At 52.2% G+C, this 14,740-nt stretch overlaps 1 protein-coding gene across 2 annotated transcripts in view; it reads left to right on the top strand.

The window, feature by feature from the left end:
- Positions 1 to 5,776: 5,776 nt before the first annotated feature.
- Atp2c2 (ATPase secretory pathway Ca2+ transporting 2) overlaps positions 5,777 to 14,740 on the top strand; it is a 58,038-nt gene continuing 49,074 nt past the window's right edge. For both annotated transcript variants that reach the window (XM_041649879.1, XM_041649878.1), the window contains exon 1: positions 5,777 to 5,977. In XM_041649879.1, the coding sequence (XP_041505813.1) occupies positions 5,885 to 5,977 (93 nt within the window). In that variant the 5' untranslated portion in view covers positions 5,777 to 5,884. The remainder of the gene's footprint in view (positions 5,978 to 14,740) is intronic.

The following is a 14,740-nucleotide window of genomic DNA, read 5'->3' as shown; positions in this document are numbered from 1 at the left end:
TGAGACAGGGTTTCTCTGTGTAGCTCTGGCTGTCCTGGGACTTGCTCTGTAGACCAAGCTAGCCTCAAACTCACAGAGATCAGCCTGCCTCTACCTCCCGAGTGTGTGCCAAGCGATAACCTTGGTGCCAGTCCTCTCTGACCTTGTTTGAGACAGGATCTCTTGTTCACCACTGTGTAGAGCAAGCTGACCAAGGCAGGAGCTTCTAAGGAGTCCCCCGTCTCTGTGTCCTGTCTTGCTGTAGGGGTGCTGGGATTACATACAAACGCTATGGTGTCACACTTTGCCTTGGTTCTAGGAATCCGAACTTGGATCCACACTCTTGCTTAGACAGCAAGCACTTGACCCACTGGGCCATCTCTCCAGCCCAGTGGAGCCGTTTATACGGAACCACAAACTCCTACCACACCACTATAATGGTCTGCAATGGTTGTGTGAAAAGAGATCTCAGATTTTCATCTAGATCTCTACCTTCTAGAAGATTCCTTGAAGTCCTCCTAGGCAAGCTCTGCCTTCTTCTTGTAAAACAAATCCTTTGTTAAACAGATGTATTCATGTGTCAGGTGTCAACAATTATGGTGGTTACCAAGAAGGATGAAGGAAGGGTTCCTAGGCCTGCCCCAGCCCAGGGAAAATGACCCATTGCTGTGACCTGGTGACCAAACAGAGATGCCTATGGATGTGGGAAGAGAGTGAGGGAGTCCGGCATCTGAGCTATGTGTTTACCCCTTGGGCTCCAGTGAGTCCCTGGGGCACCTTCTCTGGGTCCTGGTGTCACCATGCACAGCTCGGGGCTTATCCATCCTGTTGGAAGGAAAACCCTGCCAAACCATTGATGTCGCCCAGCTGTGGAGAAGTGGCCAGAGCAGGACAGATCTGGAGATGATTCTGAGAACATGACCACAACTGAGGGCAAACACAGGAACTAAATGTACTAACCTTGCTTTTTATAAATTTTTTAAAATGTTTTCTTTATTATTATGTATACAGTGTTCTGCCTGCAAGCATGCCTTCGGGCCAGAAGAGGGCGCCAGATCTCATTACAGGTGGTTGTGAGCCGCCATGTGGTTGCTGGGAATTGAACTCAGGACCTCTGGAAGAGGAGGCAGTGCTCTTCTAAAGCCATCTCTCCAGCCCCTAACCTTGCTTTGTAGCTTCGGTAGTTCCCCCTCTGGCTAACAGTTCTCATTAACTGAAACATGTCAACCCAACACGGTTTTCATGCTTAAAAGCTCACCCTGAGGAAGATTCATTGCTACAATGAAATCCCAAACACCCCGTGTAGTCCCCAATCAGCTAATAAAGACTTTCTATCAGCTTAAACCCATGTCTAAGCAGTCTGCTCTTGTGAACACGCCACAACAAGGACGACAGTCAGCCCAGGCTGAGTTTGCCCCCAGAGACTTAGGATAAGTGCATCTATGAAGATCCTCATTCCCGACAAAGGCCCACTATCAACTGTGATCACTAACACGAGAGGATTTAGCAACACCATGGAACAAATCTTTGAACAGGTCTGTGAGGGGTTAGCTAGGTTAACTGGTGTGGGAAGAACCCCCCCAAATATAGGCAGCACCAAGCCGTGGGTTGGGGTCTTGGGCTCCTGGGCTTCCTACAAAGGAGAAAGCAACCGAGCACCAGCATCCTTCTCTCACTGCTTTCTGACTGTGGGGACGATGTGACCAGCTGCCTCTCTCTCCGGCCACCATGATTCCTCTCCCCATGATCGGATCTATTTCTTGGAACTGTGGGTAAAAAATAAACTAGCAAACCCTTCCTTGAGTTGGTTTTGTTAGGTATTTTGTCACAGTAGTGACAAAATGACACATGAGGGCTGGACGTGTCTTCACCCAGCCGTTATTCAGCCCGCAACCTCGCTGCCTAGTATTGCACCACACAGATTCATGGCAGCCCGGCAGCTGTCACCCACTAGGAGGGGACAGGGTCAGAGCATACTGTACTTGTGGCTCCTTCCCCACCACCCGGAGAAGTAGAAGTATTGTAGAGGGGGCTGGGAGATGGCTCCATCTGTCCAGCGCTTCCCACGCAAGCACAAAGACCTGAGTTTAAACCCGATACCCGAATTAAAAAAACAAAACAAAACACTAGGCAGGGTAGTGCCAGTGTACTCCTCTGATCCCAGCACTCGGGAGGCACAGGCAGACAGGGGCAGAGTTCAAGATGTGATGAGACACCATGCTGGGAAGGCAGAGGAGTAGTTCCCGTGGCTTAACGGCCACCTTGGGGAGGCCCACGTCAGTGAGAGACCTTGTTTCAAAAACCAAGGTGGAGACTGATTGAGGAAGACAAACAAGGCTGACCTCTGACCTCCACATACATGCTCACATACGTACCTGTTCTCTCTCTCTCTCTCTCTCTCTCTCTCTCTCTCTCTCTCTCACACACACACACACACACAAATATGTGGTTGAATCAATGGGATTATTTTTTTCTCCATTGACTTAACTTTCTTCATCTGTACAGTATATTGTTACTGTTGTTTGGAGACAAGGTCTCAGAACATAGCTCAGCCTAGCCTTAAACTCACAGCAATCCTCCTGCCTCTAACTCTCCAGTGCTGGAATCCCAGGCGTGCCACACGTCCTTCCGTGGTTGCGCTACTTGGTACTAACCAAGCAGGGGCGTATTTGAATGAGGAGCGGCCACTTCCAGCTCATTCCCACAGCTTAGAAATATGAAACACACCTGTGTGCAGCGTACCCGTCCTGAAGAGAACGCCTTCAACCGTCAAACCCGGAAGTGCAGTTTATGACCACATAAATTTCAGGCACCTTGAGCCTGTCAAGCCTGCTCCGAGAGATGCATTCTTGGGAGCAGAATGAAAGGCCTCCACTTCCAGGGAGAGAGTGAAGGGAGTTGACCTGCGTGACCTCACTCGTTGCTCAAGGTGTCCAGAACAGACATTTCAAGAAAGGCAACATGTTTCTGGTCAGGCCCCGCCCTTGGATCGCATCCCTGGCCCAGCTGTGAGAGCCATCTCCAACCTGCACACCTCAGAGGCTCCCAGCTGGTTGTTATGTCTGAGGACATTCCTTAAAACGTGGGTTCTAGCACCTCCCAAGGTGAAGACAGAAATAAAACAATCAAGACTTCTCAAAGGAGGAATAAAATCTCTGGGAGTCTGGAGGAGCGACCCTGGTATGCCAAGTGACAAGACTGAGAAGGGAGACAGAGCAAACAAGCTGGGGAAATCTGTTCAAGAGCCCTGCATACTCCAGATGAAAGTAAAAGATGAAAGACAGGGAGTATTTGCCTCAGAAGCCAGGCGTGAGGCGTGAGAGAGGTGGAGAGAGACCAGCCGGACACACTGATGTGGGAGGAGAGAAAACCCCAGGGCCGGAAAGTTCCAGCCCGCAGAGTCAGCTTTACCCAAAGCACCCTGTGCATGGGGCTCACAGTGCCAAAGAGATGGACTAAGAAAATACAAGGCAGCTGGGCGTAGTAGCGCATGCCTTTAACCCCAGCAATTGGGAAGAGGCAGGTGGATCTCTGTGAGTTCGAGACCAGCCTGGTCTACAGAACGAGTGCCAGGACAGGCTCCAAAGCTACACAGAGAAACCCTATCAAAAAAAAAAAAAAAAAAAAAAAAAACAGAAAGAAGAAAAAACATGGCCTGCACAACAGGAATAAGTGCTCAGTAAGTTCAAACCTAGCAGAGGCGTGTGTGGACTCTACGTTCTCACTCCAATGCCAACTGCCACCTCAGTCTCCAACACTTGAGTGTGCCCATCCAGCCAGTTCTGGTCACCATGCCGATCTTTTATGATCTGCTTCGTTTTGGGGGTGTTCCATGACACCCAGCACCCAGTCTTCCCTCTCACGCTTCCTGTGCATCCTCACTCCTGCCCACAGATTCTAGTCTCCACACATCTGGAGGGAGTGGGGCTGTGGGGATGGGATCCAGGATCTGGGCCGTGCAGGGGAGGTGTTGGCCAACCCATGGCTGCGGATGCCCATGTCTGCCTTGCCCCATCAGCATTACCCATGGGAAGGTGAGAGGCTCCACCCCACCACAGCATGTTCCCATAGGAGGCAAGCTGCAGAAGACCCGGGAGATAACGGAGCCAAGATCCCAAGTGTTCTCTACACGCACCACAGACTCTCCAGAGAACTCGTGTGGGATGGGGCTGGGCAGTGGCACAGATCTCCCACTGCACGAGCTCTCCCCAGCAACACAAAAGACCCTGGTGGTTTTTCTGGAAGCCTCTCTACTGTTGCCACAGTATAGCTTCCTATCCTTCTCCTAGGGACTCAGCCCAGGAGGAGGTACCGATGATCCCTGGCTTCTACCCTGAGCCACTTTCTTCCCCCAAAGCTCTTGGTTTCACACAGTGGCTCTGTCCTCTCTAGGTGCCCACTCTGGAGGCCCCACCTGTACCCAGTTCGCCCTACTGCTACCTCAGGTCCTTTCCACTTCCCCTACCTGTGCCCACATCTTTGGGGACAGTCTCTCACTCCAGCTCTCAGATCACTCAGTTTGAGGGTGCTGTTTCCTTCTGGGACCCCAGCTCATACCGGTGGGTAGATAGTGCCACTCCTTCAAGGAAGAGTGAACTGAGGTTCACCGAGGTGGGAAAAGTCATCCCAGCTCATACACATCTGGACATGCGTGGCCTGGACTGCAAAGTCGAGGGAGTTCAGTAGTTCCTCTGTTTTGGGAACTGGGGCTGGGGATGAAGTTTCATGCTGGGGGATGGGGGTCTCACGATGGGAGCAGGCATTGTGGAGGGGAATGGGTAGCAAGCCGGGGCGCTTTGGTGTTAAGAGAGGAAGACAGAGGGTGACTGAAGCCCACTGACGTGTCCCATCAGGTTGACCAGGACTGGAGTGGCCACCACTTGGGGGAGCCAGTGAGGCAGGTGGCAAATATTTGCTCAAAGGGACAGTTTAGTCACAGAAACAAAGGCAGTCAGTTGATTGACTGCTTGTGGTCAGAAGTAAACCCAGGATGGAGCATGGCCCAGCCTTCTCTAGGGCCACCTCTGCTCTGTGGAGTTAGGGACCCCTGGTGCCCCCTCAAGCCTTCTTTCTGGCTTCCCTCAGCACACATGGGGCAACCCACAGCAGCTCCGTGGCCCATGTGCTCCTGCCTCTCCCCGACAAGGAGTCCCAGCATTCTGCTGGCGCAAGCACGCTCTGTGCTGAGTCCTACAGGATGCCCCATCACACTGCCTCCAGGACCCCCGGTTTTCCTGGGAGGGGGTGCTGTCCTGATGGCTATTTGGCAGGGCGATAACCAAAGATTCAGGAAACATACAACACTCACCCCCACCATTTGCAAGGGAGAAGTGTGCTCTCCAAGATAAAAGTTGGAGATCTTTAAAAAAAAAAGATCTTCCACAGGTTCCCTATTCCCAAAGGAACACAGGAACACCTAGGTAAGTATAGGTAAGAGTCCTGTTCGTAAGGTCTCAGCCTTCTGCTCCATTTCAATTACAGGTGCAGCTAGGTGTCTCATAGAGGCCAGGTAACTAGCCCCGAGTTACACTCCCCCATGTAAGACTTTGGCTCAGGACCTTCCCCCTTCCAGGTGACTCTTGTGCTCTGGCAGGTTTGGACAAGAACCATAGCTCTAAGACAACACAGTTGCTTCCTGGTCTTTCCAGAGCCCCTGAGGTTGAGTCTGAGAGTTTAGGGTCCTGGCGCCGTCGGGGCGGGCCAGTTGTGCAGAGGGCGGGGCGGCTGCAGCCCTGCCCAGGGGCGGAGCTAACCTGGGGACTAGGTAGACAGCTCCCGGGCAACCTGGCCGCCCGGGAAGCCTGGGCGCGCAGCAGCAGCGGTCTCGCTTGGGCCCCAGGGACGCGGGCAGGGACTGCGACCCGCCCCACGCCGGGCCGTGGAGCAGCCTGGACACACGTTCACCATGGGGAGACGCCTCAAGTTTCTGCAGAAACTGGCTTTCCTGGGTCAGGACCACCGGTACAAGGCTCTGGAGAGGGACGAGGTAGAGACTCTGGTGAGTCTGAGCGATCCGGTATGAGGCATGGGATCAGACTCCACATGTGTCCCCTGGGATCCTGCATCTGACCCGCGGGACCCATGTGTCGCTGGGCACTGAGATTCCATTCGTTACCTCCTTTGACTCTGAGAAGCTGGCTTGAAGGAATCAGCTCGACCCAGCGCTAGGCAGAGAACTCACCTGGGTAGGCTAGCCCATTCAGTAATGAGAAACAGACCTGTGCTCTTTAAGGGCACGCAGCTGGCAAGGCCACCTAGCCAGGGACTTAACTTAGGTTTCTCTGACTCTAGGGGATTTAAATGCCTCTGCACACACAGGCAGTTGTATGGACTTTTAAAAGCTGCTGAAATTAAGGAGGATGGGGTTGGGGTAGAGACCAAAAATAGCCCCACAAAATCTTGCCCAAGTTTAATAGTGAAAATTGAAACAACTCAGTAGGGCTATCAGCTTTTTTTCCCCTCTACATCCGTGTGGTTTTTAAAAGTTACTGTGAGCCAGGCACACGCCTTTAATCCCAGCATTTGGCAGGCAGGGGCAGGTGTATCTCTGTGAGTTGGAGACCAGCCTGGTCTACATAGTGAGTTCTGGGACAGCTAGGACTATGTAGAGAGACCCTGTTTCAAAAACAAACCAACCAGAAAAAAGCCCTTCCGAGCTGTATGGTGACTTTGAATCTCCAAGGGACCCTCTAGGATAGCTCTTCAGGACTGCAGGGCTGAGAATTTCTTCCCAGGACCAACAACCATAAAAGTTGTTTCGGTGCCTCTGATGGAGTAGTTAGGATACAGCCATGGGTTGATGGCCCCAGCATGGTCCCTCCCCTGCACTGGCTTTGTAAGGTCTGGAAGCCCATGGCATACCTAGAACTCCCATGCTTGACCCTGGGTAACAACCCCCCCCCCAAATACGGTCTTGTCATTTGTGTGTGGGGGGGGGCGGGGTTTCCAGGTTAATTTGTTTTGTATGACAGAAAATGTTTGGCAACATTTTGATTTTATTTCTTCCCAAAGAATGCCATAGTCAGAATATTCCATGGCATGGTTCTTAAATATTAATGCATTTATTTACAGCGTGAGTGTTAGAGGAAGAATTCTGCTGTTAGGGCTGTGAACGGCAGGATTCAAACCCATCCATGTTTGTCTGCAGCCTTGTGGGTTAGCGGTGTACCATAATCCTTTGCTAATGCCAAGTGTGTCCTTACATGTTTATAATGCGTTGTTAACAAGGGGTTTGGCGTGAGTTTGTTGACACAGATGGCTTTGCTTCCTTCTGTCCTTTTCTGTTTTTTTTTTTTTCTATCTTTTGATGTTTTGCACACGGCTGGGTATCCCTGAGTACGCCTGATGCGTAGCTGGCTGTCATGGGGAAGTTTGAGAGTACGCAGGTGTGGGTTTGGAGTAACCTGCATGGAGATGCTCTGAGACAGGTGGACTTCGTTCCCCTAAGTTGCTCAAAGGCGACCTGTCTGCAGGTGTGTTCCTCACCTGGTCGTGTTCTCCACAGCACAATGGTGGTGAGGGAGCCTGGGCACGTGATGACTTACGGGGAGGTTAGCAATACTGACACCTCTCAGCAAAGGCCACCTGTTGCAGGTGTGCTGTCTCCAAAGCTGATCTTGCAAACACAGGGTGTGCATGCAATAAGGGTGCCTAGTCAGGATCTTGGGACAGTGGAACACAGTGGTGGGTCCATGCGTAAGGCCCTGACTTTCATCCTCAGTACCCCAAGGAACAAAACAGCACACTAAAACCAGTCCCTGGGAATGAGGTAAGGGAAGAAGGCCAGAGGAGACACTGCTTTCTGTCGGGCTTGGAACTCTGTCCCCGGCCAAGATGCTTTGGAAAGGAAGTTTTGTCTGCTTTGGTGTTATTTCTGCGATTGTCCTGACTTGGTGTGTGCTGTGTCTCAGGTGCTGGTGGGCTTCCCAGCACACACAAGCCGTGAGAGGAATCAGTCCCGAGAACCGGCTGGGTCCCCTCCTAGGTCTTTGGCCTCCAGATGAACTTAATGGCAATTTTGGAGCAGAAGAGGGCCAGTGTGCCAGGCGGGCGCCGTTTGGTTCTTGTTGAATATTGACTGGACATCTTGACCAGTGCTGAGGGTCAAGGTGTTCACAAATTCACAAAAGGGAACTGAGGAGACTGGCAGATGAGAGAGTGGAAGAGATGTTTAATTGCTGGTCTTTTTTACCCAGATGTGCTGAAGAAGAAAGTCAAAGAGACTGGAAGGGGACAAGAGGCTGAGATGGCAATGGGGACCTTGTCCAGTTACAGGTGTGGAGGCAGAATTGAAGCTCTGCGCCCTAACTGGGAAGCTAGCTCTTTTCTTGCTGTGTCTCCAGGGTGACCACCTGACCACAGTGTTTGAAAGACTCTTGGTTTTGATGCTCGACAAAGCTTCTCTCTGATGTCCTGCTCAGTAGGCGAACATTTGACTAGAAATTCCTGTTTCTGGGAAGGCCAGGTGCCATCTCTGCCCTCGAGGCTGCTCCTGAGGTGGGTGTGACTCCCACTCGTCCTGCCATCCTGGCTACTGACCTTGTCACCCTTCTGGGTTCTCCAGATCCAGGCCTGGGTGCCAGTCGATGGGTACGTGCAGTGGGCACCTTGTCATTCAACCCAGACTCCAGCACCTGCTGTGTGCTGGCCAGGGCTGAGGAAAATGCACGCGCGCTCTCCACCCTTAGGCACCCGTCGTGGTGGGCGGAAGCAGGGCAGAGTTGACCTTCACTGCTGAGTGTGGGAGCTGGGAGGGAGCCATGTCTGAGATTAACAGGAGTGGAAAGATGAGTGAGCTGGGCAGCGTTCCCAGCATGAGGAGAAGGTCAGGCTACACAGGTGACCCCCAGGAGTCTTGTCTGAAAGAATCTGGCCTTTCTGTTTGTAGCAGTGGAGACCTTTGAACAATTTTTAAGTCGGGACTTGGTAGTTGTGCACATATTCATAAAAATGTCAGGCTCTAGAGAGTCAGCAAAACAAACAAACACAGATTTGCATGTTTAAGACCTGACACGCAGGCTTGAGAGATGGTTTCTCAGTTCAGAGCACTGGTTGTGTTTCCAAGGGACCCGAGTTCAATTCCCGGACCCACATGCAGCTCACAGGCGTCTGTAATTCTGGCTCCAGGGATCCGTGCACTCTTCTGAGCTCTGGGGTCACTCCAGGCACGTGGTGCACAGACACACATCCAGAGACAAAGCACCTATCTGCATTAAAAAATAAAGACTAATTAAAAAGATAAAAAGACCTGAACTTGTCTAGCACGTGCAAGGCCCTGGGTTCTGTCTTCCACCACAGCTTATACACATATAGTCTTAGCCTGAGATTGACCCATATCCCTCAAAATCCACCAATCCGTGGGCACGTTAGAGGAAAGAATTGCATCCTCTACCCCTTGCCATCTTCAACAATTCACACTGAGGTGTGACGTCAATCCATGCTCACATCCCACCGGCCAATCCGAGGAGCCACAAGTTCACAGCTCAGCTGTGGCTACAGGCTTGTCAGTATGAAGATCCAAGCTGCTTCTTAACCAGGTCTGAAACAGACCAAGGCCTAGCTCACAATGCTCAATGGCTGCTGTTTCTCCATCCCTGGATGAATAACGCTTCGTCCCCAGGCTTGCACCAGGCCCTTCGGTTTGTGCAGCCGAGTGCTCCTAGCTCAGGTTCCCACACGAGGTGGTGGTCACATTGTGTGCAAGGCTGGGGCCTCCCCTGGAGCACCCATTTCTAAGCACTTCGGCTGTGGCAGGCCTGTTTTCTGGCACGTGGTCCTTTCCACAGGGCTCCTTGTTGCACAGCAGACAGACTGCACCGTGCAGGTGACAGAAGGCAGACTTAGAACAGCTGTCAATTATCCTGGGAGTGGGGGCTTATGACTCCTGCCGTACCTCTGCAATTCTGTGGAAGAAGTGGAGACTCGGTCCCCCTCCACGGGAAGGGATGACACTGCTTTTAGGGGACAGGGGTGGTAACTAGGGGCTCCCCCAGGCTGCCCTCCCACAGTAGTAGGAAGATCTCCAGCCAGATGTAGTGCGTACCTATCGCCCCGGCGTTCCAGAGGTGGAAACAGGAGGATCTACATTCAGAGTCATCCCTGGCTTCATAGACAATTCAAGGAAAGCCTGGGCTACATGAGACCCTGCCCTGCCTCTGAGAGCAGAAAACAGAGGATGATTTCTTTAGTTGAAATGGCTCAAAGTAAAAAGGGTGTACACACATACACACACACACACACACACACACACACACACACACACACAAACACACGAACCTGCTCGGGAATTTCCTAGTTTTGTGACACTTCCTCTGATGCTATTGTTTCTGGGCTCAGAGTCTGGAGTTTTTGAGCACGCTCGTGCCAAGAATGTGTGTGCAGAATGGGATGTGTAGATATGCAGAAGCTGGCTAGTTTAAGGTGAGCTGTCTTAAGTCCATGACACCTGGCGGCAAGGAGGCTGTGACCAACCGCTGCAGAACCGGCTTGACTGCTTGCAGATGAGGAACATCTGGATTGTAGAGATGGTGTCTCTTCTCTGCGGCCTGCTGTGCTTTATAACTCACTCCAGGGCTCCTTGCTGGTGGCAGGCAGGGAACTGTGCACAAAGACACGATTCATGCCAAGCACCTGCTTGCAGCTGGCTGCCCCTCTCGCCTTTGCCTTCGTAGTTTACACTTGAGAGTCACCAGCTGAGATAGGCGGTGTCCCCATTCTCCTGTTAAGGGGGTGTGTTGAGACTGTTGTCACTGGTGCCACCAGGTCTGTGCTTATCAGGCCAATCGCTGGAACAGATTCAAACTAGTAAGTTCTCAGGAAACCGAAGGTTCTGGAGAATCAATATGAAGATGACACCATGGAATTTGTCTCGTCCTAATGCCACAAGTCTTGTCCTGAAGCGTAAAGAAGCCAAGACTCTGAGCTATGAAGTCAGGATCTATAACAGTGAAGTATTGGGTGTGTGTCTGGGGGGGTGTAAAGCTGGAGGTTGGGGGTCCTGAGCACTCTCAGTGTAAACAAGGCCATCCCCCAGATGATGTGTGTCTCATGCTCAGAGCAGCCTGGCTTACAGAAGACTTAAGTGTTTAAGGGCTCCTCTTACCCTGACAATGACCAATCAAAATGAGAGCCGGCAGAAAGTACATCCAGGGACCTCCTAACTGGAACGAACTGGGCCTTGGCCAGTAACCCTGGCAGGGTCAAGGGCTAAGGGTTGCAGTAACTGGATGAGGTGACTGTCAGTGGGGGCGCTATCTGGCCCCCAGTCTGTTGCATGGGGTGCCAGTGGGAAGAGGATGGTTTGGGGAATGCAGGCTGCTATTCTTGGGGTTCCCAACTCCCAGTGATTCCTGACAGAGATGACTTTGGGTCAATACCAGAAGGACTGTGGGGAGTGAGTGGCTCAGGAAAGGGGCTCGGCTCAAGGTAGTTATGTTTGGTACCAGAGCGGAACTGGCTGCCTGATTCCTGGAACTGGGTATGGAAGAAAAGTGCAGGATCCCTATGCACAGAGGAGAGTGTTTTCCTGCCTCCCATTGTCAGGGCTTTTACAAGATTATTTTATTGGTTACTGTGGCTATGGGCACAGCGCAGACATAGAGGTCAGAGGACAATTTTGCAGGGCTGGTTCCATCTTTATAAGGGTCCCAAGCTTGCAGCACAGGGGTCTTTACCCACTGAGGCATCTCACCAGCCTCAGTTTCTTTAAAAAGGTGGTTAGTGGGCAGGGGCCATGCATGCCATGACACATATAGGAACTTTCGGGAACTGATTCTTTCCTTTCACCACATGGGACCTGGGGGATTGAACTCTGGTCATCAGGTGAGTGACAGGTGCCTTGACCCCCTCAGCCATCTCAGTGGCCTTGTCATAGGTTCTGACTGCTTCCTAGTATCGCACCTACGTGGCACGTGCAGAGACCCCAGAGGGAGGGTGGTCACAGTCACGGGAATGGTAGGCGACGGGAAGTCGAACCCTGCACGAGCAGAGCCGCCCAGCCCCAAGTTGAGCACAGATCTTTGCCCCCTTAGACTTCTGTGTAGTGCAACCTGAAGGTAAATCAAGATGGCTGGCACGGAGCAGTAATCTCCAGGAACCACGTCTTCTCCCATGCCCTAAGATCTGGATCTCTGTGCACCTGCGCTCTCACACCCAGGAAATCATAAAGTAGGATGAGCCTTGGGTTCTCGCTGGAGAAGGGGAAGATGAACACGGAAGCACAGTAGTGGCCTGTGCTGAGAGGAAGGGGAAGATTAACACGGAAGCACAGTAGTGGTGTGTGCTAAGCAGAAGGGGAAGAATAATGCTGAAGCACAGTAGTGTTCTGTGCTGCCTCAGGCTGCACTGGGCAGCTCCTGTACTGTTTTTAATTACATTAATAAATTATTTCATGCGTGTGGAGGTCACAGGACACCTTGTAGGAATCAGTTCTCTCATTCGACCATACAGGTCTCAAGTCAGATCATCAGACTTGGCAACCTTCACTCACTGAGCCATCCCACCCACCTATGTCGTTGTAGGGTCTTTGACCCGTGAGACACTGGGAGTGAGAGCAGGAGGCGTGGCCCCGTCCAGTGGGGCTTTGTGGCCACTGTGGCCTCCATAGCTAGAGGGCTGGGGTCTTTCTCTGGTTTCCTGCCTGCTTCCTATCTATAGTACCCAGCTAAGGTAGGGGTTAACAGTGTTGCTCATGGGTGTGGATGCCCTAGGGTGGGGCACCCCTCTCTTGGAGGAGGTACTATTTCTTTGGAGCTCACTGTGGCTCACACTGGAGGCCTGGGATGGAGGCACTAGCGGCTGGCTCCTCCTGAGCCAGAGAGCATCATTTCCTTTGCCTTGTTCACCATCCTCTGTACCCTTATCTTATGTCCCAAGCTCCTAAGAACTCCAACCTGATGAACCACCTTTAGTGAGCTTGCTTCATCTCAGTCACCTCTTTTAAAGCCCTGCCTGTAGAGAAGCCATATCCCAAGGCTGGGGAGGTAGTGGCCAGGGAGGGGATGCAGCACCGAGCTCTAAGTCCCCAATGGAAAACTCTACTGAAGTCACTGTCCTTCCAGGAGCCGCAGCCATCACGAGAAAATGCACTGCCTTCCATGGAGGTTGCTGAGTACGTGAACTTAGCTTAAGCCCCCATCTGTCCGCACATCTAGGCAGAAACTGTGCTACTGCAAAGGCTCTTCCAGGGAAGGGAGCCCAGCAAAGCACAATCAAGTGTAGACAGGGAAGACATGCCCACGGCTTGTGATTCTGCAAACTTTCAGAGCCAAGGTTAGTGTTGTACCTGACCTCTCTTGGACAGCCATGAGTATGTGGCCTGGTTAGCCTGTGCATCACCCACAAGACCGTTCATGTGTTCCCCAGAATGTGTAAGTCTTTGCTTCTAGACAGAGCAAATGTGGGAGTCTCGTGGGTGTTGGGGGACAGAATCCTTGTCCAAGGCCATCCCGACCCGAATCTCCAACTGTAGCACGTGACAGGTCCTCCCCTTCCTGATGTACAGCGAAGGAGGCTGATGCGCCTCCTCTGGCATGTCCCTGTGTCCTACTGTGTGAGGAGACACTTAACATAAGAGTCAAGGAGAGTCAGGTTCCCTCCCAGGCTTCCCCTTTCCTAGCTCCTCATAGCTTTTAGACAGCATAAGCAGAGCCGGCATAGGCCTTCCCCCAGCATCCACAGAGAGTAAATGGAATGACCAAGAGTCTACACTGACTCCAAGCAGCCCTGGGAGATTGTGAGAGTGCAGTCTTTGGCCTGCTCCAGACCTCAGACACGGGCACCTATGGCAACTCTGGCGGTCTGGGCTCTAGTTGGCCGTGGTGGCTCTGGTGCTCCCTGAACCGTGAGACCCATTCACCGAATCAGCAGCTTCTCATTGGTTAGACATTACTGCCCTGTGATCCTCCCTCTCTGGGTCAGCACAATGCCTGTCCTGCTGTAGAGTAGCAGCCTTGAGAGAGGCCCCACCAGGGAGAGACAGACAAAGCCTGGTGCTCGGGCTGCCACACAGACACTTCCTGGAGGAAGGGGTGGGGTGCCAAGAACTGAGACTAGCGTTTGACTGACACACTCCTGGGTCACACCGCGCAGACCATGGAGCCTGGGAAATTAAGCCAGTCTTCCCCTTCCTTGATGTGGGATGTGCATGCTCCCCAGGAAGCCTTGTGGGCTGGTCCTCTCCATGTTACTCTTCCTCTAGCTTCTGAAGACTTCTCAGAGCTGTCCCCAGTCCGTGCCCCAAGTGTCAATGTAGTGAAATTTCAGTGTGTCCTGACTTCTCTGCCCATGTCCACTGTTATTAATTATTGCCTCGGTGCCCCCCACTCCCACCCCCGGGCCTGAATATGACTCCGCTCTCTTCTCTTTCCTTCTACTTTCTCCCTGTCTACATCTGTCCTCATGTCCTTCCCTTTGCACACCTGTAACTTTTGTCCCCTTCATGAACGCACAGCAAATCTCCATGGGCACAGTGCCACACCTCACCCCCACCACACATTTTGGCCCCATTTTTCTCCCAGGCATTGCTGGTTTGTCGCTGTGTGGCAGTCAGGCTGTGATGTGCAGGGGCACTCTGGTCCTTTCCTGAGCTGCCCTGAAGGTCATGGGATACATCACAAAATCCTCTGACCCAGGCTGCTTTCCTGGAGACTCCACCGCTACACCTGGCCCTGTGAGAACTTGTGTAATGTCTTCCTGTCCCCAGGCCTGAACCTGCCCTCTGTACAATGGGATAAACTATGGACATCAGAGGCACCTCCTGAGG

Source organism: Microtus oregoni, unplaced genomic scaffold (assembly GCF_018167655.1).
Source record: "Microtus oregoni isolate MIOR12 unplaced genomic scaffold, Mior012 000004F_ref0000308, whole genome shotgun sequence".
NCBI classification, from domain to species: domain Eukaryota; kingdom Metazoa; phylum Chordata; class Mammalia; order Rodentia; family Cricetidae; genus Microtus; species Microtus oregoni.
The sequence above is the reverse complement of the archived record's forward strand: the minus strand, read 5'-3'. Positions and strand labels throughout refer to the sequence as shown.